The 24,065-nt window shown below is 49.4% G+C and overlaps 1 protein-coding gene and 2 long non-coding RNA genes across 17 annotated transcripts in view; 1 reads left to right on the top strand and 2 right to left on the bottom strand.

The window, feature by feature from the left end:
• RAPGEF1 (Rap guanine nucleotide exchange factor 1) overlaps positions 1–8,870 on the bottom strand; it is an 84,707-nt gene extending 75,837 nt beyond the window's left edge. For 6 of the 15 annotated variants that reach the window (XM_068211200.1, XM_068211204.1, XM_068211207.1 and 3 more), the window contains exon 1: positions 8,665–8,870. In XM_068211200.1, coding sequence (XP_068067301.1) covers positions 8,665–8,689 — 25 coding nt within the window. In that variant the 5' untranslated portion in view covers positions 8,690–8,870. The remainder of the gene's footprint in view (positions 1–8,664) is intronic. The other 9 variants (XM_068211208.1, XM_068211209.1, XM_068211202.1 and 6 more) reach the window with 3 other exon arrangements.
• Positions 8,871–15,698: 6,828 nt separating this feature from the next.
• LOC137486167 (uncharacterized) lies at positions 15,699–16,210 on the bottom strand. Its single transcript, XR_011005606.1, has 2 exons — positions 15,948–16,210; positions 15,699–15,756 (listed from the first exon to the last, which is right to left on the bottom strand). It is a non-coding gene; the product is annotated as an uncharacterized lncRNA (long non-coding RNA).
• Positions 16,211–23,255: 7,045 nt separating this feature from the next.
• On the top strand, positions 23,256–23,557 carry LOC137486320 (uncharacterized). The gene is made up of 2 exons (XR_011005689.1): positions 23,256–23,345; positions 23,382–23,557. It is a non-coding gene; the product is annotated as an uncharacterized lncRNA (long non-coding RNA).
• The last annotated feature ends 508 nt before the right edge of the window (positions 23,558–24,065 follow it).

Genomic DNA, 24,065 nt, shown 5'->3' with positions numbered 1-24,065 from the left:
GAGGTGCAGACAAGGAGCAAACTTATCTCTGAGAGATGTGCCAAGTTATGCATGAAGACTCGCTGGTTCTTCTTTAAAGGGATTTTGTGCACCTGAATATCACAAAACTGGCCAGAGTTGAGAGTGCCAGCTCATGTACTTTAAACACCACTCTTTAAATTCACTCCATAATTTTAACAGGGTGGTTCTACAATGTTCCCAAGTGTTTCTCCTGTAAAACAACATCCCAGACAGAGCAGGGGGCAGAAGTTCCGCTGATTCCAATGACAAAGAGCAAACAGCTACACACAAAAAAACCAGAACAACTAAGCTGAAAACAGAGAAACTCCCCACCTCAGTTTGTCAGTTATGTTCTAGGTATTGCTTAAAATGATATAAGATTATGGGTTTTTTTTAAGTCATGTGACTTTCAGATGCACCATGGTTTTGGGTAGTACAAATTTTTCCCACACAGCAGCTCTGGAGAAGCAATTCCAAGCAGTAAAAGTTAAACTCAACCCCTGCACTGCTCTTACCATGCTCTGTCAAAAATCTGGCATCAGCCTTAACATCTGATTTCGTGTGACCTTTCAAGGGTATTTATACAGACAAACCACCTCCTGCACAAACCAGTGCTCTACATTTCTGCAAATCCCTCTAAATTCATAGATGAGTTCTAACTAAACCTTTTGGCAGAATTCCCTAGTTCCTCAAATGTATTATTCTTACATATAGTTCTACTAAGAAAAGTAGAAAATGTAGACTTAAAAAAATTAAGAGGGAAAATATATATCCAAAGAGGGATATTTAATTTTCTTGTACATGAAAGCTGCAGCATACATCATTGTCAACTGTGAAATGCAAGGCTGCATCAAAAGGGGAAAAAAAAAAGGCAAAATGCTCAAATTCACCAAGTTAATACAGTTAGAGCACAACTGAAAGGATCATAAAGCACCCAAGAAAAACTGTGTTTGAACAGTATTGTCCTGCTATCTGAACCCATTGTCAGATGGATTCACTGAGCTCTGCTCTCCAGAATTGATTGGAATGTACTCTACAACCAGAACTGCAATATTGATCTCCCTGGGTGCCCTTTGTTACATTTGGTTCATAAAGGAAACTTTCTAAATATGGAATTAATTCTGAGGCTACTGTAGAACCTCTTGGGCAGCACAGACAGGACAGACTGGTAGACAGGACCCAATCAAACCTATCAAAGGGAAGGGATAAAACAGTATGTGCTGTATATTTGGAACACACTTGTTTTGGTTTCCATTTTAATTATTAAAGACTCCCTGCAAAGTGCAGCTGAATGGAGACAGAACTATTTATTCAGTCTCCCAGTAAAATTCTATCAAGATTTAATCAACCAACCAAGCTGCAGTAGCTGCTTCCTCCAACCTTACCAGCTGTGAGTAACTATTCTTTGATTTTAACCTCCACTGACTTTTTCCTTTCTTTCCAGAAGCCTAAAAAAGAAAATTCTCATGAATTTTCTTTCAAACCCCAAGATTTTGTACACGTCAGGGATGAAATTAAAGATCTTGTTTAGAATATAAATGGGACTGGTTCAGTGAATATGTTAAGTACTCAACAAAGAGCATCCCCCCATGAAGCCTTCAGAGAGAAAGAATGAGAGCATGAGAGTGCAAGCAAGCTTTAACCTCTCTCCCTGGGCAGAATAATGGATTAGGATTTCCTCAGAGGCACTGATGGCCATGCCAAGATGTTAACTTACATCACAAAGTGCACAGGATTTTCATGGCACCAGAAAAACCCTACCCAAAGCAGCAGACACTGTCACCCAGGTAAAGTAAGATAATGCAAAACGTGGTTTTTTCAATTCAAAAAGCCTCATTTCTATAATTAAGAAAACTCTTCTTCAGCGCTACCGATGCTCATTCAACCCTCAGAGTGGTTATAAAATGAGAACCAAAAAATTATTTAGAATATAGCTCTTATCAATTCTCAGATCTTATAGATACTTTCCTAAATAGGATACAACAGAAAGGAGGTGTAGGAGAACCAGTCCTCCCAAATACTGTGAATATTGTACCTCCCACAACACCAAGTGAACACCCTGATACAGGCTTTTCCCTCCACTTGTTTCTATTCACTTCTGCCTTGCTCTCACAAGGAAACATTTTCTTACAAACCCCACAGAAGATGAGCTGTGCTAGCAGCTCAAACAGCAAAGAGATTTAACATGAAGAGACTGTTTCCAAGCTGGAGAGCTTTCACTGAAATATGCAACCCAAATAAAAGCAGATCAATAATGTGATCCATCAGCCTTCTCAGGCTGCTTCACAGATCATGTGAGGACATCATTTCTCTCTTGCACAGATGAAACTGTTTGCTCTGTCACTGCCAATGTCAGACACCTTAAGAAGAGACTGGAAATGTATTTTTAAGAGTGGATGCTGTGGGTCGGGGAATAAAGCTGTAATTTGTCAGGATGCAGTAAAACGTGAACAGCACAACTGCAGAACATTCCTCTGGCAGCACGTCCCAACCTGCAGGATTCCTGCAGCTTTTCCGGATTGCTGAAATTCATCTTCTGTCTCTTTGCCTTGGAACAGACTCCATGAAAGCCGTTGGGAACGTCCTCCTTGCCTGATTTCCCCCTTTGCCATCAGTCTTGTCTTCTCTCTGCTCTCCTCGCACGCAACTCAGCCCCCTGCTCCCTCCTCTCCCATCACCGGTGGGTTGGGCATCCTCTCAATTTTCTCATCTTTCAGCCCATTCCATCAACATGTGATGCCCCTTTTCCTTCCCTGGCCACCTTTTTATACACCTTGGAGTGCTGAGGCTGCAAATTCAAACTTGTAAAGACAATAAATCTAGTTTTCCTTCAACCTGTTCTCCCTTTTCCTCTGATTCAAGCCCTGAGAATGACATACTGTTCTCCTTTACCATCCCCTCATCCCATTATGGTTCTACAATATTTCTCAACTGTAGCAAAACTTTAGTTATTTAGAAAAAAATTACAAATAGCAAAGCTCATATCCTTGCAATAGCTATGTGATTTTAATACTCTTTCCATGACACTGGCTCAATCCCCCAGTCATATGCTAACAAACAAAAAGGAAAAGTGCATCTCCAAAGCAGAATTTTCCAAGTAACCAGGCAGTTACATCATAATAAATTTTCAATTCTTTTCAGAGTGGAAAGCCTATTCTATCACAAATCTGAGAAGCTGAAGTACCCTTCTCCATGCATAGGATTTTTCTCTAGATAATGTAATGTCTCTACAGGCAGAATACAAGTTGGAAGGATTCACTTCATGCTAAGCAACAGTACAGAAAGGACAAGAGCTTCCCAAACTAGCAAAAGATCCCAAATCTCAAGTTCCAGCAGAAAAAATGCTATGATTATATGCTTTGGAAAACTGAACAAGTTATATCCACTACATGTATTCAAACTATGCAAAATGATGGGTGTGGTGAGGAGGGGGAGAGAGGAAGGAGGCTATTAAATCACCTTACCTGTAATTCTGACGTGTAATTTGTTATTTTTAATATACAACATCATTTCAGGTGTTTTATCTGGCACAAAGACAGAAAATGTTCTTTATCATCTTACCTTTGCTGGGGTACAAGGGATCTTCCAAACTGGGTGCTACGGTAACAAACAACTCCAGCTCCCACTAGCTCAACTGAGAGCTACATATAATATACATAAATGATTGAGTGACTGAATTAAACCTGATTAGCCATCTAATGCCTCTGCCAAGGAAGGGACAACACCTCTCCAGCTCCTTTAAAATGGAGTCTAGAAAGGTGACTCCTCATGTTCCTCCACTTGCAGCTCAAATGCTGTTAAGATTCTGGATGGAATTCTCTCCTTCCAAAGATCTGTAAGTCAATAGCCAAGCTCATTTTGCCAATTCTACCCTCAGGCTTTCCACTTTGGAATAAATAAGGTCTTAATGTATATTTCTAAAAAAAAAAAAAAAAAAGACCACACCTTTGCATTAGAATCTATCTGCACCTACTGTAGAGTTACTAGAGCATCAACTGCAATTCAAAACTTCCAAAAATATGAAAAAAAAACCCAGGGAAACCTGAAAGAGGAGTTACAGATCGACTCCCTTCCCTAGAAACACACACCCAGGTTTCTTCCACTCAGGCAATACATTGCAGCAAGCAAAGCCACACAAGTGAATCAAGAGATCTAAACGAGGGATATTTGTTTTACGATCTTGACTGACAGTGAACTTCCACTCCTCTCTCTGCCTGCCAGGAGGTTAGCAAGAGCCAGTGAGTTACCACCACATAAAAATCACAACCAAGAGATATATTTAGTCACTGTGGTTCAAGGAAAACGACTGCTTACACTGAAAATAAATTTAGCAATTGTTTCCAGTTTCTGATTTTCACTGACTAAGGCACAACCCAGCTGCTTCACATTCCTGTAGCCTTCAGCTGTCTTTTTTCTCCACTCCTTGCCCACTTCCTTCTTACAACTGCGAAGACCATCTCAATCCTGCAGCAGTTATCCCACAGGCGACATTTCAGAACACACCACCTGTCAACCTACAATGGCTTACAAAAGATGCCAAATTCTGCTCCTTGTGCCATTTTGCAGAAACCAGCAATCATCTCGTGCCTGGATTTTACCTCTACGAAAAACCAGCCTGAATGGTTGAGGCTGTTTGAAGAAGTTACAGTAAAACACACGTGGGATGTCACTATGGGAGCAGCACGCAGGAGGAAACAGGAGGTGCTGGAAGCCTGACTAAGGAAGAATTGGAGCTGAACTGCCTTTGGGGTTGAGAGGTAAGTTTTTTGAAGGGTCTAATTGTCAGATTTGCAGATAACTCTTATTTTGCCTGTAAACCACCAGCAGAGAAGCACTTAAGCTGGTCATCTGCAAAATTTTCTAACCTGAAACCCCTCACTTAGTATTGAGAAACATGGTACAGCTGGGAATGCACAACAGAACTGAGAGTCCTGCCTAGTAACCCACCTAAGCATGACAGACAAAGAGAAACTGCATACAACTGTACAGGTATATAAACCAGGCAGGCTAATTTCCATAAAATGATCCAAGGCATGATGACAGTTCAAAATATACCCTCTGCAAAAACAAAATCTCCAGGAAACTTCACATTAGTACAAAAACATCTGCATGAACAATTCAGGATCACATAAATTGGCATGAAGGGCTCCAGATAGAACATTAAATTCCTACAAAGATGGGAATAATATCACCTCCTGAATTATTTATTCAATTTTGTCATTTTCTTAAGAACAGAGTTCTCCTGGAATTACCCCTAGATTATCCCACCAATATAAAGGGTGAGAATTTGAGGTGAATTTGCTTATCAGGCAAGTGCTTATGAGTAAAAGGTAAACCCAACAGTGTTTTTGGTCTACTGGGAATAAACACATCCCATTGAGTCCTGAGCAGAATAGAGATGACTGCCTGCACTCCAGGTAGCTAACACCTGAAACAGCTCTCTCAAACAACCTTTAGCAGGCAGCTATTGGAAAAGCAAGTTCACAAGGGAAATGAAAACCCTGAAAGAAATAACAAGACTAAGACTGAAAACCAAGTAGAATAAACTGTCAAAATGTGGCACCCATATGTTTTTTGGTTTTAATAAAAGGGCATTTTTGACTTGTTTCATGACAAGCTTTTGGTTCAGAGCTGATGGTGTCTAATTCCTCCCTTACTCTCCTGAATGATGGAGAGTAGCTGAATTCCCTGCAGCACGTAATCCATCAGGTAAATAAAAACAGGAATTCGTGCATCACCATGGTAACAGGAAACCAAAGCAGAATCTGTGACCTTCTCTGCTCTTTCTTGGCATCCCTATTTTGGATTTCACATCAAAAAGGGAGAGAGCAAATATTTTCTGAAAGTGAAGACAAAAAGTCACAGTTCTGGAGTAAAGAGAAGCCAATGGCCATTCCTTCTCTTCAAGCCAAGGAGGGTTCTGCTTTGGAAAAGTGTTTGGAAGTCTCCTGGTGGGAGCCTAACAAAGCAGGGCCTCTAACACTAGCAAACCCCAAATACACCATCTTCTGCATTACCAGATGGCTGCCCTTCAGTCCAAAGCAGAGCTCTGAATTGCTCTACAGTGACCCTTCTGTTGATTAAACAGCAGCACTGAGAGGCTCCAGAGGGAGCCTTGTCTGCTCCTCCTTCATGGACAGGATGGAAGCTGTTATCTCTAATCATTTATTATTGTTTTTTATGGAGTGCCAACAAGGTGTTTCAGTTAAGGACGCAGGGAGCAGATGTATGAGGGTCTCTGGGGGTCTAACCCTGCAAGGGGTAACACATTTTTTTCCAGCAGCCTGTCTAGATGGACACACAAGTCAAACCAAAGCCTGCTCCAAAGTCTGTCTCCATGGCTTGCGACCAGGCAATAGTCTATTTTATTTATAACATAATGCACAAATTTCTGTCTCGGTAAGAAAAATAAATCCAAATGTACACGAATGCACAGACCTTGGCCCTCACAGCATTTGTTTCACGAGTCTGTATCCTTTGTTCTGCTACTGTACACGTTTTGACAAACATTACCCCCGAATGGCTGTGGTGCTACAGGCTGTGTTTATTCGGTGACGCTATTAACCAAACTGTTTGTGTCAATCAGAAGTTCAAACACTCAGATGCAGCGATGGAGACAGTGCTGCTCTGGAACAGCTGGCTCCCAGCCCTCCTCTCCTGTCTCTTCTCCTCCCATTTATATTTGGACTGGATTTGTTTTTTTTTTTAAATATCCTTCCTAAAGAAATGAAAGTACAAGCAGTTGAAAGATGACAGATTCCCAGATTTACAGTTTCTCTTGTTCAGCAAATCATCACTGTGATAGACTTCCACTAGAACAAATGTCCCTGCATCAGGGCTTCTCCCACTGCATCTTCCAACTGCACGCTCACAGCACCGACCTGGGGATGGGTCTTGCACAATCCTTGAATCCTTCAGTGGGAGCTCAGTGTGGCTGGTCTCTAGGCTGCGCAGGTAATGATTTTTATATGGTACTTTATTGCTATTATATGGTATTTTATATGGCATTTATATTTGTATGGTATTTCTTGGCCTCAGTGTTCCATTGTTTATGGAACCGTGCTGAGTTTGTGTGTGTCTCCAGAGTCATCTTCCTGTGCCTGAGCTCCTCAAGCTGCCTCTCTGGTGTGGAGCTCTATTTACTATTCTCCCAGGGTTATTTACTGCACGCGAATAAACAAAACGTGATCACTTATTTATACGTCTGTAATTACTGTCTACAGTTACTAAATCCCAAGCCAAATTCACCTCCAGCATAAACAAGTGGCAATTATTCCAGAGCTGGCCCGAGGTCTGTGTACTCTGCTAACACCTTCCCTGCTCGCTGGAGTAAGGGACAAGCATGGAAAAGCTCAGCAGGAGCAAAGCTACGCTGGGATACTCTGAAAGGGATGGAGCACGGGATTAACCTGCGATATTTCTGGAGTCACATTTGTCCGCTGATGCGGGGCACACTTGTCAGGCAGTAACTCAGCGCGAGGAGCTGGAAGCACGCCGAGGTGCTGCACGGCTGGCAGGCTGCTCATCCCCCGGGGCAGCTCCAGAACCCGCAGCGCCGGAGCAGAACAGAACGCACGGAGCACACCAGGGTGGGATGAGCACGGCCAGAAGGCCCTGCTGCCCACTGCACTCCTTGGAACCGGGGATCCTTCCCGCATCCGTGGCTGCTGTCCTGGGAAGCCTGGATGCTCCGCACAGCCCTACTCGGGCTGCTGCCCTGCGTTCCCCAGAAGGAGACAGCCGAGCTATTCCCCCCAATGAAATATACAAAACAGCATCGATTTTTCTCTGCTAATTAAATGCAACATAATTAAACTACGTAACTTCGCTGCTTGATTTGCACAACACTAATTGAATCTTTTAGCGTACTACTCCCACTACAGAGAAAAACAGGGTCATTCAACCATCTAAAGTGACAACTGAGAACCAGGCACGACTCCAGAAGCGCAGAGAGACAATATGATCCGTGCTTGAGCGTTTCCTTGTGAGAGCTGGAGGAACCTCAGCAGCCTCCCCTGGCAATGACTCTTGTGAGCACCCCAGGCAGAGGGGAAGAGGGAGGAAAAAACCTGCAAGTTCCCTCTGACATTTGCCCACGGACTCATCTTTTCTCATCCTGCACAAACACCAGGAGAGGAAAGTTGGGAGAAGTTGAAATTATTCATTGCGCCTAGGCCCCAAAGCACTGCAGCACCCGGCTGTGCTGATGCTCGGCTGCACGGCAAGGACGGAATGGGTGCAACAACATAAAAATTAAAATAAAGGAGTTAGGAGGAAAAAGAGGAAAACAGCGAGGAAAAAGGAAAACGAGGAGTAGACACAAAGCCCGAGCCAAACAGCGCCCGGGCACCGCAGGACCGGCCCCGGGGGGACGGGCAGAGCATCCCCTGCGGCCCCCGGGCCCAGCCCCGGGCCCCGCTCGCCGCCCGCGCTGTCAGGAGCCCCCGGGGGAGCCTCGTCGGGCACGGGGGTCCCTGCCCGGCTCCCCCCGCCCCGCCGGGCCGCGCCAGGCCCGCGGCACCGCCGGCGCCTCCCGCAGCTCCCGCAGCTCCGGCTCCTCCGGCGGCTCCGCGGGCCGCGGCTGCTGTGCGGGGCGGGCGGCGAGCGCGGCCGGCCCGGCGCGTCCCCCGCTCCCGCGCTGCCCGCGGGCCTCCCGGCGCTCACCTGCTTTCTCGATCTTGCCGGACATGTCGGAGCCGGCGCTCGGCGCTCAGGCCCGGCGGCGCACGGAGCCGGCCCAGGGGCTGCCGGGCTCCCGCTGCTGCCGGGCGCGATGCGGGAGCGGCTCCAGCGGCGGCCGTGGAGCTGCGCCCGCCCCCTGCCCGCTCCGCGGGCCGCGACGGGAAGGGGCGGCCCGGGGCTCCCGCCGCGCACGCCCAGCGCCCGGCGCCGCCTCCCGGCCACAAAGGGAACCGCGGGGCGGGGCCGGCGGCGGGGCGGGCGCGGAGCGGGCACGGAGCCCCCGCGGAGCCCCCGCGGCCCCGGAATCCCGGGGTGGGCATCGGGAACCTGGGATGGAATCCCGGGGTGGGCACCGGGAACCTGGGATGGAATCCCGGGGTGGGCATCGGGATCGCAGGGTGGAATCCCGGGGTGGGCATCGGGAACCTGGGATGGAATCCCGGGGTGGGCACCGGGAACCTGGGATGGAATCCCGGGGTGGGCACCGGGAACCTGGGATGGAATCCCGGGGTGGGCACCGGGAACCTGGGATGGGCATCGGGATCGCGGGGTGGAATCCCGGGGTGGGCATCGGGAACCTGGGATGGAATCCCGGGGTGGGCACCGGGAGCCTGGGATGGAATCCCGGGGTGGGCACCGGGAACCTGGGATGGGCATCGGGATCGCGGGGTGGAATCCCGGGGTGGGCATCGGGAACCGGGGATGGAATCCCGGTGTGGGCACCGGGAACCTGGGATGGAATCCCGGGGTGGGCACCGGGAACCTGGGATGGAATCCCGGGGTGGGCACCGGGAACCTGGGATGGGCATCGGGATCGCGGGGTGGAATCCCGGGGTGGGCATCGGGAACCGGGGATGGAATCCCGGGGTGGGCACCGGGAACCTGGGATGGAATCCCGGGGTGGGCACCGGGAACCTGGGATGGGCATCGGGATCGCGGGGTGGAATCCTGGAGTGAGCATCGGGATCGAGGGATGGGCATCAGGATCCTGGGATGAGGATCCGAATACCAGGATGGGCATCAGGATCTCAGAATGGGATCAGAATCCCGGGATGGGCATCAGGATCCAGGGATGAGCATCGGGATCCCGGGATCAGAATACTGGGGTCAGAATACCGGGATGGGCATCAGGATCCCAGGATGAGGATCGGAATCCCAGGATGGGCATCGGGATCCAGGGACGTGTCTGGTTGGGAGGGCCCACAGCAGGTCTGCTGGTCCGACCTCCTGCTCAAGGAGGGTCATCTCAGCACGTGGCACAGGGCTGTGACCACACAGGTCTGGGATATCTCTGGTGCGGGACACTCCACACCCTTCTTGTCCCTGTTCCAGTGTGTGGTCATTGCACAGGAAGGAATTCCTTCCTCATGTCCAGGTGGAACTTGGTGTGCATCAGTTTCTGACCATTTCCTCGTGCCCGAGTGGTTGGCACCACCAGGTAGAGCCTGGCTGTATCTTCTTGGCATCCCCTTTTAAATACTTACACACATTAAGGTCTCTTCTCGAGGCTGAACAGCCCCAACTCCCTCCGTCTTTTTTCTAGGAAGCCAGGTAGTTTTCCCCCCAAAATGCAATCCTTGGGATGCACAGTTGGAAGGAGTAGGGACCCCCACCCTGAGCTGTCCAGGGATGTCCTGCTGATGCTCCTGGCCCTTCAGAATCTCCTCAGGCCTCATAGGTTCTGCCTTTTTCCAAATCCACTGCCATGGCAGAATCTTTCTTTTGGGCAGTCAGCAGCAAAATTAAAATCAATCAATTACAATTTACTCTCTACAACTGTCCGAAAGAAGGTTGTGACAAGGTGAAGGTCATCCTCTTCACCCAAGCAACCAGCAACAGAACAAGGGGAAACAGCTTCAAGTTATGCCAGAAGGTTCAGATTGGATATTAGGAAAAATTTCTTCATGGAAAGAGTGGTTAAGCATTGGAACAGGCTGCCCAGGGCAGTGGTGGCGTCACTGTCCCTGGAAGTGTTCAAAAAATGAATAGAAACGGTTTAGTGGGCATGGTGGTACTCACTAGAAGGTTGGACTTGGTGATACTGGAGGTCTTTTCCAACCTTCATGATTCTGTGATCGTATGAAAAGGGAGCAAAGGTGGGATTTGTGCAAAGCTGACTGCAACAGGACACCAGTGCTGCTGCCTCAGAGCATCCTCACAGCATTACAGACACCCCAAATCCACGCTTGGGCAAACGTGAGCCCAGGCTGCCCAGCAGGGCTGCTGGGAGCCCCAGAGCAGCCACAGCCACGCGCTGTGACCCTGCTCCTGCTCCCTGACACCCTCAGCTCCATGTCTGCCACCTCATCCTACACACTGGCTTTAATCTGAGCCCAGGGAGCAGTGGCAGCTCCCTGGGGACAAGTGGCTTCACTCCACAGGGAAGTCACAGCAGAGCCCGGGGAGAGGGCTCCAGGCAATAATAAAATAATTATGGTCCTATTTGAAAATGAACTCATTTCTACAACTTAATTAGGGACAAACATCTCAACAATGACTTACAGGTAGCCCTGTGCTACAGGCCAATAAATCTGAAGCCTGGTGAGCTGTCAGAGGCTGTTTACTTCCCTTATCAAATAAATCATTCACGAGGCTGCTATTTCTGTAAGCTTTCCACACAACTTTGAAAGTGACTTCATGAGCCTGTTTAAACATCTCACACACCCAGGGCTAGGCAGAAGGTATAGGAGGAAATATGTAAGAGGCAGAGTATGCATTTTTCTATTTTTCCCTCATTAATTTTTTCGTTTAGTGGCTTGTGGAGAGTTCCTGAGTGCATTTGCTTAATAAAGCCAATTAAAAAAAAAAAAAAAAAAAAAGCAAGATTTAGGTGGAGGTTTTCCTCTGGCTCACACAGATGTAAATGGTGGCTGTTGCAGGCACGCTGAGCTGTGCTGACTCACTCGGATTAGTGAGCAGTAGTAACAAGGACCTGCAGCGGGTGATGCTAATGAGAGCAGACCCGACTGGGAGTACACACAGGAAGCAGACAGATGAAGTAACAAGCTGCTATTCTTACACCCTCCCGTTTTCAGACTTGGGCAAGGGAGAAGGAGCGTGTGTGCAATAATGTGAGATATGAACAGAACAGCTACTAAATTGGAAGGTCTTTTCATAGTCTCTGATATAAAAAGCCCCGTTGTGCCCATGATGTGTTGCCTTCCGGGGGATGCTGGAGTTTCTCTTGTGGTTTCTGCATTAAGATGTAACTCACAACGCTGGGAAAACCTGATGCTTCTAAATATCCCCTGGAGTCAGCTGGGGAAAAACACCTCGGAGCTGATTGTGTCCATTGAGCTTGTTGTTAAGGGCAGAGCTGTGGCCAGGAGAGCAGGAGGAGATCTGTGAAGAGAGATGTCACTTTTCAGGCTGTTACAGAGCAGTGTGAGACCCATAGGGATGGTTCTTGCAGTGCATTTGGATTCAGGGAAAGGGATGGCAGTAGCTGGTTACCTTCAAGAGTGAGCAATGCTGGAGCACCTACAAAGAGCCAATTTTTCAGGTGCTGATGCTACATCAGGAAGAAGAAATTACGAATACGTTGGGTACCTGCTTTGCTATCAGATGAGAGCGCAGTGCTAAAGTTCACCTTACAGCCAGAGACGTGCCAGATGTGAGGGCAACACCTGGAGCCTCCTTCCCCAAATATTTCTTCTCTGGGAGAAACTCCCCGGCAGCAAAACCTGCCAGGAACGCTCAGCAGACGGTGGAAGCCCTCTCTGGAGGCAGCCCCAGACGGGCTGACAGCACCTGGGGAAGGCCAGCAGACACAGAGTGCAGCCCCACAGGGTCATTTCCTGCAGGGAGTCACTGAACTGTACAACTGACCCGCTGAACGGGGGAAATTGTGCAAGAAATGCCAACGAGGCTCGAGCTGCGCAGTTGAAGAGCGCTCCTGCCCTCTAGTGAGGGCTCAGCCCAAATCCCGGGCTGCTCCCGTCCCAGCCCCGCTCTCCTGTCCCCCTCCAGTTCGTGGCATCAGGGCTCAGGTCCTGCTATGCTGTCCCTGCAGAAATCCCGGGGGGTAGCGGCCGCTCACCCCAAACAAAGCTGTCCGAGTGGGCTTTAGCATGGAATAACTGCGAAATTATTTAGAAGGGGAAAAATTTATTATTTGGGGAAATGCAGTTTAGCCAAATGCCCTCTTGCTCAATGCCTTGCCCCAGCACTGGCCTTGATAACATCGCTGCTCAGGATAGTGCCAGTGTGATTAAGACTCCAAAAGCTCACTGAAAAACCTTATCCAACACGACAAACACACCACAGTGACCCGATGTGCCCTACCCCTGCACAGCCTGCGGGGTGGAAAGTTTTGCTACTGGGAAGTGTTGAAAAAAAAAATTATTGGAAGCAACTAAAGCTGAAGGGCAAGATTATCATCTCCTGTTAATGGCTGCAACTCCTCTGAGGTCTTCAGGGGTGGAAAAAAAGGAGTGGGATGCCAGTATGAGGTAAAGGAGAGGCATTGTTTGGGGAAGGAGAAGACAGCATAATCATGGGGGACACACACTGGGAGAGAGACTCAGAGGAGCGATCTGCTCTCATTGTGCTCCTCTCCTGAGGAGAGATCTCTCTGGGTGAGAGACTCAGAAAGGGACAGAGCTCTGTGTCAGTACCAGGGAAAATATACCTGATGCAATCTGCATCAAAGTTCATATGAGGGGAAAAAAAAAAAAAGACAAATGGGAGACATTGACTTTGGGCAAATCCCCACTTTCACCTCCTCGAGGAAAGGTCGGTGTTCAGGTTTTTTTGGCACAGCAGCTGGTGGTCCCAGTTGTGTGACAGACCCCCGTGCTCTGTGTGCTGGAGTGAGAGACAAGTTGTTATTATTATTATTATTATTAATAATAATAGTAGTAGTAGCAGTATAGCTGATGGTCTGGGCAGATTTGTCAAGGCTCCCCTGTGCCTCCCCCGTGGCCGCGGAGCTGGTCCCTCTGAGGGCTCTCACCCCGGGGGGAGTTTCCACTGGATCTCCCTTTCTGACACACGACTGTCAGGACTTGGTTTCTCGCAGCTTTTTCCTTTAAAAAAGGCGAGATTTGGGTGCTGGCTCTAGAGGGCAGCATATGCCGGCACATGGGGCTGGGGGCCACCGCCGGCTCCCCCCAGCCTGAGCCAAGAGAAGCGTCCGGGGCGAGGCAGAGGAGAGAACCCCGGCAGTGGTTATCCCTTAGGTGCACCCTGTCCTCTGCCTGCAGGCGGGACAAGGAGTGATAGAATCACAGAATGGTCGGGGTTGGAAGGGACCCTTAAGGTTCATTTAGTTCCAAACCCCCTGGAACGAGTAAGGACACCTTCCACTGCCCCAGGCTGCTCCAAGCCCCGTCCAGCCTGGCCTTGGGCACTTCCAGGGATCCAGGGGCAGCCACAGCTGCTCTGGACACCCTGTGCCAGGGCCTCACCACCCTCATTGTAAAGAATTCCTTCCTTGTATGTAATTTAATTGACCCTCTTTCAGTTTAAAGCCATTACCCCTTGTCCTATTGCAACATCCCAACCCTGAAATCCTCGGTCCCTTCCCTGCTTGGTCACAGACCTTTGGTTTGTTGTTTTGTTTTGTTCCCCAGACAAATCTCCAGTTCAAGACCAACAAACCCATTGGATGTCTGGGGTGGGCCAGTGTTTCAGGGCTCCCCATCTGTAAAACAGCAACAGTCAGGAGGGCAGAGACTCAGGTCACTGGGACTGGGGGATTAATCAAAAAATAAATAAATTGCACTTTCACATATATCTGTTACAGTTACAGCTTGAAGTAAAGCTTTTTGATGTCTTTTTCTTAGTCTTTGTGAAAAGAAGTAAATAGGGAGAAAAAAATTGTTGGCCTGAGCTGTCACAGGAGGATGAGGTGGATCTGAGGCGGGACACTGAGAAGAACCCCAGGCCCTGGGATTATTAAAAAGAAAAACTGAGAGAGAGACTAAACAGCTTATGACAAACCCTTTGTACATTTAAAGTAATTAGGAAGGTGAGGGTGGAAGGAGAAAAGGCTGTAAAGGTTCTTTCTCTGGTTTAATCTTTTCCCTCTACTGGGGACTATATTTCACAGTGAAAACATAAGCTTGTGAATCACCAGCACAAGATACTCTGGCTAACGAGGTGTCTGGCACTCCCAGGTGTTTCTGTCAGCACTTCTCAGTGGTCAGACGTCTGGCTGTCCTTTCACCTCCCCACACGTGGAGGTTCACATCGATGGCTCATCCTCCAGGGGTTTATTGGCACCGTGGCAGAGAATTGAATAAAGATCTTTGCTGTGCATGGCTGGAGCTCAGCTGCTGACTTTGTTGACCACATCATGGTCCATCTGTGTTGTCCCTGAAGAGTAAAAGCAGCTCTGAGCAGGGTCTCTGAAGCCTGCCCTGACCCTTCTGGCTCTGGAGTTTGTGTTGCTGGGCTCAGAACTGGAGGGAAGGCCCTTCTCTCCCTGTCAGAGGAAGGGAGCAGGATATCTGGGGCAGTCCTTTCCACTTGCAGATAATGAGGGCATGGTCCCAGAGACACAGATGGTCCCAAGCCCACCCCCTTTGGATGGCTTGGACATCACCTAGTGCCACGCTGCATCACAGACCTTGGCAGCCTCTGGGCACTGAGCAAGCAGGGGAGAGGAAAGTTTGTTGTCTCGTGGCACAGGCTGCTGGAGACACCAGCACTATGGGAAATGTGCTTTAGACTCTGCCTCCATCCTCTGAAGCATCATTACTGGTCACTGCTGAGGATGGAGCACAAGGAGATGGACACATTTCTGTGGAAAACTCTCCTTTTCAAGCAGAAGATGGTCCTGCTGCTCCTGCTGCCAGCAAAGACTGGAGGAGCTCCACATCCAGACCTGCTTCATTGCAATGCAGTTCCCATCCACCTCTGGATGAGGGAGACAACTCACCATAAAGCCAAGGGGTATTCAGGAAGGACAGGATGGAGGGGCCCAATTTAGAGCGCCAGAAGCAAGCCCAGCTCATACACAAGCCCTCTTTAGAACCTTGCTTTTCTTCCAGGTCATTTTCCATGGACAAGTGACCCTTCCTGCCTCACACTACAGAGCAAGCAGATGCTGAAGGTGAACCAAGTCACTCCCTGCAGGAAAGAGTGAAAGGAAAATGAATCAAAAAAGGAAATCAAAATCAATATTACAAAGTCAAATAATAAAAATTGTGTTATGGAAACAAAGGTCACCCAGGGAAAAATGTAATTGGACGTGACAGCCTAGATTTCCCCTCCCTGCCAATCCCAGGTGGGGAGACCTTGTGCTCAAGCCAAAGTGTCACCTGGCCACGCTGCTGAAGCTCCACACAGTCCGTACAGCTGTCAGCAGCTGCAGGAAGGATAGAGGAGAGAAACCTGGGGGAGCTGCAGGCAGCCACGGTCTGAAATAGCAGAGGTCTTGCAGGGCAGGAATGAGCTGTGCTGGCAAATCCACCTGGGGAGCCCAGCACGGAACAAAGGAGCCTGTGGCAGGTCAGGAGTGAGATGTGCAGAATCCTGAGGGCTGCAGGAGATCCAGGCTTGGGAAAGGCAGCGCTGCCTCTGAACAGAGAGTGGCACCAGCACGGAGGAGAGGGAACGCGTTTCTTTCAGTGCAAAAAGGTAACTTGAGGAAGGCTGGCCTCTCTGTGCCTCAGTTTCCCCTTTTGTAAAACGGCCCTTTCACCTTTGCAAGTAGACAGGAGAGGCACAGACACCTCTGGACCTCATTAAAGAGCACAGCAACCACCCTGGCAGTTGGTATGAACATGAGCCAGCGATTCTCACCCAGCCCCTCCAAGATCCCTCTCGCGCAGGGTGACAAGCTGCAATGCCTCATGCAAGTCTTCACTTTGGCCCTCCTGGTCTTGAAGGAGGGACTGACCGACCCCCACGTTGCTCCCATTATGCGGCACAAGCCCTGATACATTTCAGAGAGCATTGTAAATGTGGGGCACATCCCTCTGATAACGATGCGAACTTCAAACCATTATTCCTCAGCCCACAGCACTTCTCTTCATCTTCAAGCTGGTGCTGATGGGTTGTTTGGTGTAGTTTTTTTTCTTCCTTCCTTTATGTTATTTTATTTTTAAACTTGACCTCCTGATTCCTCCTGGGAATTTATGTTGGATTCTTATTATTATTGCTTTTTTTTTGTGTGTGGTTTTTTTTTGGTTTTGTTTTGCACAAAGTCAGCAGCAGGGAGATAAACTTCCCATGAAGTCCATTTGCCAACAAAGGTTTCTTTAGCACAACAGACAATAGGAAAGCAAAACAAATGCTCTGGCTGGACATGACATTTCCAGCACCATGGTGACCACGGCGGCTGCTCTCTGTCCCCCTGCAGCTGGCCCAAGGGTGACCTTCAGCTCCATGAAATGCTGATTTCCTTGTCAGCTGAGAGCCTGCCTACCTGGGCTGGGTGGGTCCCACTGCAGGAGCTGGAGTTTCTCCATTCTTTGGCAGCCCCATCTCAGCAATCCCCTCTCCAATTGCTCTTACAGCTTTGTTACCTTGTTCTAGCTTTCAGTGCTTCCCTGCAGGCCGTGATATTTGGGGGATGGCTCCTGAATGCTTAGGGGGCAGCTGGGTTTAACCAAGGAATAAGAAGAGAATAAAAAAAAGTTACTCAGCCTTCAGTACAATTAGCATGGGACCAAGTCCTGTTTTCTCCCCAGCTTAAAGGTGGACAGGGTTTAGCTCAGCTTCTGATAAAATTGACACTGCTGTGGTCAGGATGGCAGAAAACCCAGCATGCAGCACATTTCAGATGGACATCAAGACTCATTTCCTTGTGGCTGAAAGAGAAGTAAGATAACCCTGCAGCAAGCTGGAAAAGCAGTAAAAGCCAAACTTGAAGTAAACTCAAGGGATAAAATCAGGGAATCAGCCTGGTTGCCTTCCAATAACAACAACAAAAAAAAACAATTTAACTAAAAATAATATTTAACTAATAAGCATCCAAGTGAGCTAGATGAGTGGGGAGAACCCTTTAGCAAAGGGGCTTTCTCCCCCCGAGACCCCCAAGAGCGGGACACAAAGAGAAGGCAGTGGGGAGCCCTGCCTGCCACCCCTTGAACACAAATAATTTTGTATAAACTGGGCCACCTCCCCAGTTAAACAGGAGCCTGTGCACTGCCTGCATCACCCCCTGGTGGGTTTGGATTTGCAAACACAAGGAGCTGCTGAGGCTGTGGATGTGCTGGGAGAGAGCTGGAGCAAGCCAGGAAGGGGAACACGACTGCTCCCCGTTACTGGGGATGCTGCTAAGGGACCATGGGGAGCAGCAGCAGCACCTCTGTGTCTGGGGTGTCCAGAGAGGCTCTGGACCGTGCAGCAACAAGGCCTGGGGGGACTCAGAATAGCTCTGTGAGTCCCAGCAGTGGCTGAGCAGTCAAGTACTCAAAAAAGGAGCTGGGGCTGGGAAACGCGACTGCGGAACTCAACTGCTGCAACAAAACACACAGAGAAAACCATGGATCCTTCTGCTGCTGGATGGGGGCTCTTCCTGAGAGATAAAACCATAGGGAAGCAGCCTGGCAGTGCTGCAGGGAGGTCCAGGAGCAGGGAATGTGATGGGCAGGAGCTGCCCCTTCCCAAAGCGAGCGGGTTTGGACAGAGCAGGGATAGGCGGCGGAGCTGCTGTGACTTCATAAACTTCACCTTCAGCAGAGTCTGCTCATCACCCCATCATCCCAGCCAGGGTAGAGCAGAAATGGAAAAGATCCAAAGAATTGCAACAAATAGTATCAATAATCCATGAGAAGAGATTAAAAAGACTTAGGGCTATTTAGTTTTAGAAGAAGAGGGGATGGGATAGAGGTGAGGACGAGGAAGGCATGGCAGAGGCATACAAAGCACTGGCTGAGGTAGAGGAGGCGACTGGGAGCACAAATTTACCCCTGCAGCACCAAAACAGGAAACTTCCAATGCAGTTAGAGGAGGATACCTTTCCAACCAAGAACAGGCAGAGCTGCAGCGTGCTCTGCCATGAAGATTCACAGGAACGTGGAGTTCAGCAGGACCTCCAACGCCAGTGGGCATAAACTGGAACAGTGGTGTTTGCCAGGATTAAATTTAATAAGCTACAAACTGTCTTGCCCAGGATTTTGTACCTCTGGGGTCTCTGGCATGGACTCTGCTGAAGACAGGACAGTGGGGTGGGGATATAAACCTCTGGGGGTAATTCCTGTGCCTTCAATGTTAAATAGCCCGAGGACAGGCCTAGAGCTACTGATGGGGAAACAGGAGCTGGATTTCAGCGTCTGCCTGGAATAGATCCCATAAGCATCCTTGAGGGACTGGGCTGTGAGATGAGAGAAATTCTTTAGAGGACCTATAAAAAAAGCAACAGTGAATAATTACTGTCATCTACAAGGTGTCCTTCATTTTGGACCTCAAAGTGAGAGCCTGTGCCTAGGGAAACTGAGGCACGATGACACAGGTGGGAGCCCACATTGCAACAACAGCCCTCCCTCCCAGAGCTGCACGCCTCCTTGGCAGCAGGGGCACAGCAGAGAAAGGAAAGCAGGTTATAAATTCAGGGCGAGGTGGGCGCTCAAGGAGGGTCAGGGGGATGGAGGGAAGGGTGCTGGGGGGGCTCCTGTAGCATCAGCTCTGTCGGCTTGTCCCCCTGCCCTGCAGCACCCCCAGGGCTGGGTGAGACGGGGGTTCTGCAGCCAACACAGCCCAGCTGTCCCCTGCGTGGCACTGGCGGGATGGTGGCACCAGCAGGAGCGGGGACAGCTCACCCCCGGCTTGGGGTGATGGGACAACAGGAGCAGCTGAGATCACCTGCTCCTCATGGCTTATTTGGGGGCTTTTGCTGGGTTTTTTTGCTGTAAGAGGCCAAAGCAGAGGAGCTGTCAGGAGGCCAGTGACATTTATTAAGTATTAATCCCTGCAGTGTGTCACTCGCCAGCCTGTTTGATAGTGCCTCTGTGCTGGCTACCATGGTTTCTCACCTCTCTGCTGCTCAGGACAGGGTTTGCTATGCTTCAGGGACTTGCTAGGTATTTTTCCCCCAGTCACTTTTTCTACCTTTTCTTCCTCCTCTCCCACAGCAGCTCTCTCCTCCCAGATTTACCACATGGTTTGCTTTGATCATCTTTTCCCTCCCTCTTACCCCAAGCCCCCAGCTTCTCCCCAGACACAATCCCCAGTGCTGTCTCTGCCAGCTCAGCCCTATTTCATCTTTAAATGAGGCTTAAAAGACTCTTTACAGGGGAAGAAACCAATATTCCTCCTCCATATGCACCCCGTGGATTCCCTGCCAGCCCAGCCCAGCCCAGAGGCTCCCGGCCACGCTGGGGCTCAGGGAGCATCACCACACGGTGACACCGCTTCTGTTCCTCAGCCGCCCTCAGGGAAGGGAAAATGAGCAACTGTAGCTTTAAAACAAAGATTAGATGCATTTTTTTCCCCTCTCTCCCTCCCTTTCTCTCTCCTTTTTTAAAGGGAACTTGTCAAGGTTTCCATCAATAATAGATAATGGTGCATCACTCTGGCAGGTTACACCCTCCGGCTGTTTTGATATTTTCCAGAGAATTTGTCAGCAATCTTACAGCAAAGGAGGGCTGGGGGAAGGGTGTGTGTGTGGGGGGGAGGCCTCATTAATTTTTTGTCATTTGCATTCCTGCTGCTAAATAATGTATTGATTGCTCTTTCTCTCTCCCTCTTTAATTCTCTCTCTTCTGCAGTGTCTCGCAGCCCATGGCCCTCACTCGGTGACAGATGAGTTTGTCAAAGGCACCAGACAGCTCTTGCTCCCAATGCTGGGAGAGCTCAATGTGACCCTGGCACCAGCTCCAGCCACGCAAGCCACCGGCCTGGTGACACCAGCTCCTGGCAGGGGGACACCAAGGTCTCTCCCAGAGCTGGGATGCTGAGACATCCCAGTCTGTGCCTCAGTGATCCACCTCCACGCCCAGCTCCTGCAGTCCAGGAGGTCAAGGACAGCAGCACATGGGTCCCAGCAGGCTTGGATGTCACCAGAGGAGGGATGGTAGCCATGCACAGCCAGGGACAGCAGCCCTGGCCTCGCTGCCAGCCCAGCTCCACAGCAGCTCTGGGGATCTGCAGGAAGGAGCTGCTGGAAAAGCCAACATGGGCAGCTCTTACCTCGGGAGAGCAGGAAACTGGAAATTTTGGTCTTCTAACTTCAGGAATCTGCTTTGCTGTCCCGTCCACAGATCTGAGCCCAAGGCCCTGGGAAACATAACCAAGGTCCACTGAGTTGGCAGCTGAGCTAAACAAGAACTTGCACATGATTTGGACCTTGCTCAGCTTAATGTGGCTTGGCTTCTCTTTTAATTAATAAATACTTAATTACATAGTTAATATTTTAATATTTCCTTTTTAAAACATCTGATTTAATGGAATTACTTCCAGCTACTTGTTTTGTATGACTTTTATGTTTATTTTCTTCTTTCATTTCTTGTTTCCCTCTCCAACCCACTGCTCTAATCCCTGAAGCTCCCAGTTGACCTTTGCTACTGGAAATTAGGAGGAAATTTGCTAGAAATTGCTACTGGAAATTACCAGCCTTTCAGCTGAAATGCAGTCTGGCCCTTGGTGCTGGCATCCACCAGCCTGAGGTGTTAATGTGGATTATTAGAACTGGATGCCTCTCTGCAAATGCACCAGCCCCTGGGGAGGGGAGGGGAGGTAGTGGGGAGGTGGGACACTGGGATGACCCTCAAGGACATCCCCAAAGATGGGGAGAACCCCGAGCCTGTGTTTGCCTTTCAAACCTTACCTGGCTGCACAGCCCGTGTCAGGAGCAGCTCACCTGCACCCAGGCCAGCCTGGAGAAGGGCTCCAGCTGTGGGGATGACAAAAGGATGTGACCTGCAGCAGTGACAGCTCCTTGTGACATTCACGTTCTCTGGACAGAGAGACATCATTCTGTCTCTCAGGAGAAGCACAGAGAGAAGAAGAGAAAACAATCTGTCTCTCTGCCCCTTTGTTTTCCCCATGTGGAATGTGGTGTGGAGATTGTTCACCTGCAGTGGTTGCTGGGTTGGATCCTGGTGAAGGTTGTTTGGGGTCAGTGACCAGTGGGATCCAGCTGTGGCTCGGGCTCTCAGCAGTCACGAGTTTGTGAGTTTGATAGGTAAGAAGTAAGTATGTAAAATAAAATAATCTCTCTTTAAATAGTATATTAATGTAATATAGTCTAGTTTTAATAAAGCTATCCTTCAGCCTCCTGACCTGGAGACAGACATCATCATTTCTTCCCATATCTGGGGTTCACCACATTTTTACTATAGCTCCTCTCTTCCTCTCCTCCACCCTTGGCTCCTTGCTGCAGCTCCTCTTGCTCCAGGGTACTGCACACGGTGGGGGGATGCACTGAGAGAGTCACTGAATTAAAACAGCTGTTCCCTTCCCTTCCCTTCCCTTCCCTTCCCTTCCCTTCCCTTCCCTTCCCTTCCCTTCCCTTCCCTTCCCTTCCCTTCCCTTCCCTTCCCTTCCCTTCCCTTCCCTTCCCTTCCCTTCCCTTCCCTTCCCTTCCCTTCCCTTCCCTTCCCTTCCCTTCCCTTCCCTTCCCTTCCCTTCCCTTCCCTTCCCTTCCCTTCCCTTCCCTTCCCTTCCCTTCCCTTCCCTTCCCTTCCCTTCCCTTCCCTTCCCTTCCCTTCCCTTCCCTGGCAGCCCCAACCTCACAACCATCACACCTGATCCCCCAAGTCCAGCTCCAAAGCAACATCCCCCAGCCCAGGTGAGCTGAGCCTTACCTGGGGTGGGACATCTCCAGCCTCTCTGGGGGAGCCCGTGGTGAGGAAAGTGGGTGTTTCCACAGCGATCTCCATGAGCAGCCTGTGGGATAATAAAACAAACAAACAGAAGAGTTATAGCCACGGCACTTGGGGCACCATAAAACAGGCTAAAAGCAAATACAGCGTCGTTAATCCATCATAAAATAACAGCCTCTTACGATCCTGAATGCATCAAAAATGAACGAGAGACCGGCAGGGTCACAATTCACCCAGGGCTGTGTGGAATGTGAAGCAGGGCTGGAAACAAACCCCAGCCTGCTGGGTAGTGGCTGAATCAGGACTCCAGGAACCCCAGCCTTCCTGCCCAGGTGTGTTTAAAACCAGTAACAGCAGTCCAGGCCAGGAAGAGAGGTGTGCTGATGAGAGATGTGCACGTGCTCCTGCTGCTGGTGAAACTGGAAATGGCGAGGTGTCGGTGTCAGGAAAGGAGGAGGTGAAATAAATCTGGATGGAAACTTAACGGGACTCTTTAGTGCTCCATCTTCCCACTAATGAGGGTTCTGCATGTGAGGGCAAGAGAAAAAAGCCACCACGCACTAATAAAGCCCCGTGACTTTGCTGACTGCAGGCACTGGTGCTAATGAAGTCACCAGAGAGATGGGATTCCTCTGGCAGCTCTGACATTGCTCTGTAGAACTGTTATTTTAATTCAGTCTGAGGAAACAACAATAAAAATAGGAAAAAAAAAAAAAGCCACAGAGTGGTGTGGCATGCCCAGGCAGCAGCCGATGCCTCTGGTTCGCCCAGTGGCTGCAGAGCCGGGGTGGGAGATGGGGTGGGAGATGGGGGTGTTATGGACCCATCGAGGGGTGGGATGCTCAGGTCACCCCTGGAGCTCAGCTCTCCTCAGAGCTGGGCTGTGAGCACCTCCTGGATGATCTAGGTCTGTGCCAGGAGCCCTGGGGGCACACAAGCAGCAGTGAGGTCAAATCCTGGAGAGCAAGGCAGGGACAGAGAGAGGGACACTTACCACACTGGGTTTCAAAGCATTCCATAAATGCCACGTGCACACTCCAGAGCCATCCTTGGAGCAAACACCCAGCAAAGGCCAGTCGATAGCCCTGGAGGTAGAAGATTGTTTCCTGGAAGCAATGGCTTTATACATACAGACATAGATTTAAATCTATTTTTATGTATTCATATATTAACATGTTTGTATCTAACATATCAATATATTAAATAAAATCCCTAAATGTCCCCCCCCCCTGTATACATGTGTGTGTATATACATATAAAAGCTCAGGGCCGTAGTCTGGCACCGACAGGCTGTTTTTGGAAGCTTCACAACGTCCCCTGAAATCCCCATTTCATCAGCTTTTATTTGAGCTTCACTGAAGTTGAGGAGGAGTTGTTTCACCGTCCTGGAGCCGACCGTGCCCGGTGTCCTCACTGTCACCTCGTCGAGCAGGGAGGAGCAGGCAGATACCCCCCGGGGTTCTCCAATGCCTCTTTTTAATTAGAAACCTGGTCTCTGAGTCTTACATGCCCTTCCACAGGGTTAGTTGCTCTCACCTGCTTAATCCTGGGAGATTATTTCCTGGTCTCTTTCAAAAAATAAGCCAACCACCCCAAACTCTTTGGTCTCTTTCAATTCTTTTCATTTCACCTCATTTAATTCCTTGCCAGCTTAATGACTTGGTAGTA

Source organism: Anomalospiza imberbis, chromosome 21 (genome assembly GCF_031753505.1).
Source record: "Anomalospiza imberbis isolate Cuckoo-Finch-1a 21T00152 chromosome 21, ASM3175350v1, whole genome shotgun sequence".
Taxonomy (NCBI): domain Eukaryota; kingdom Metazoa; phylum Chordata; class Aves; order Passeriformes; family Viduidae; genus Anomalospiza; species Anomalospiza imberbis.
Note: the sequence above shows the minus strand (reverse complement) of the source record. Positions and strands in the feature narration are given on the sequence as shown.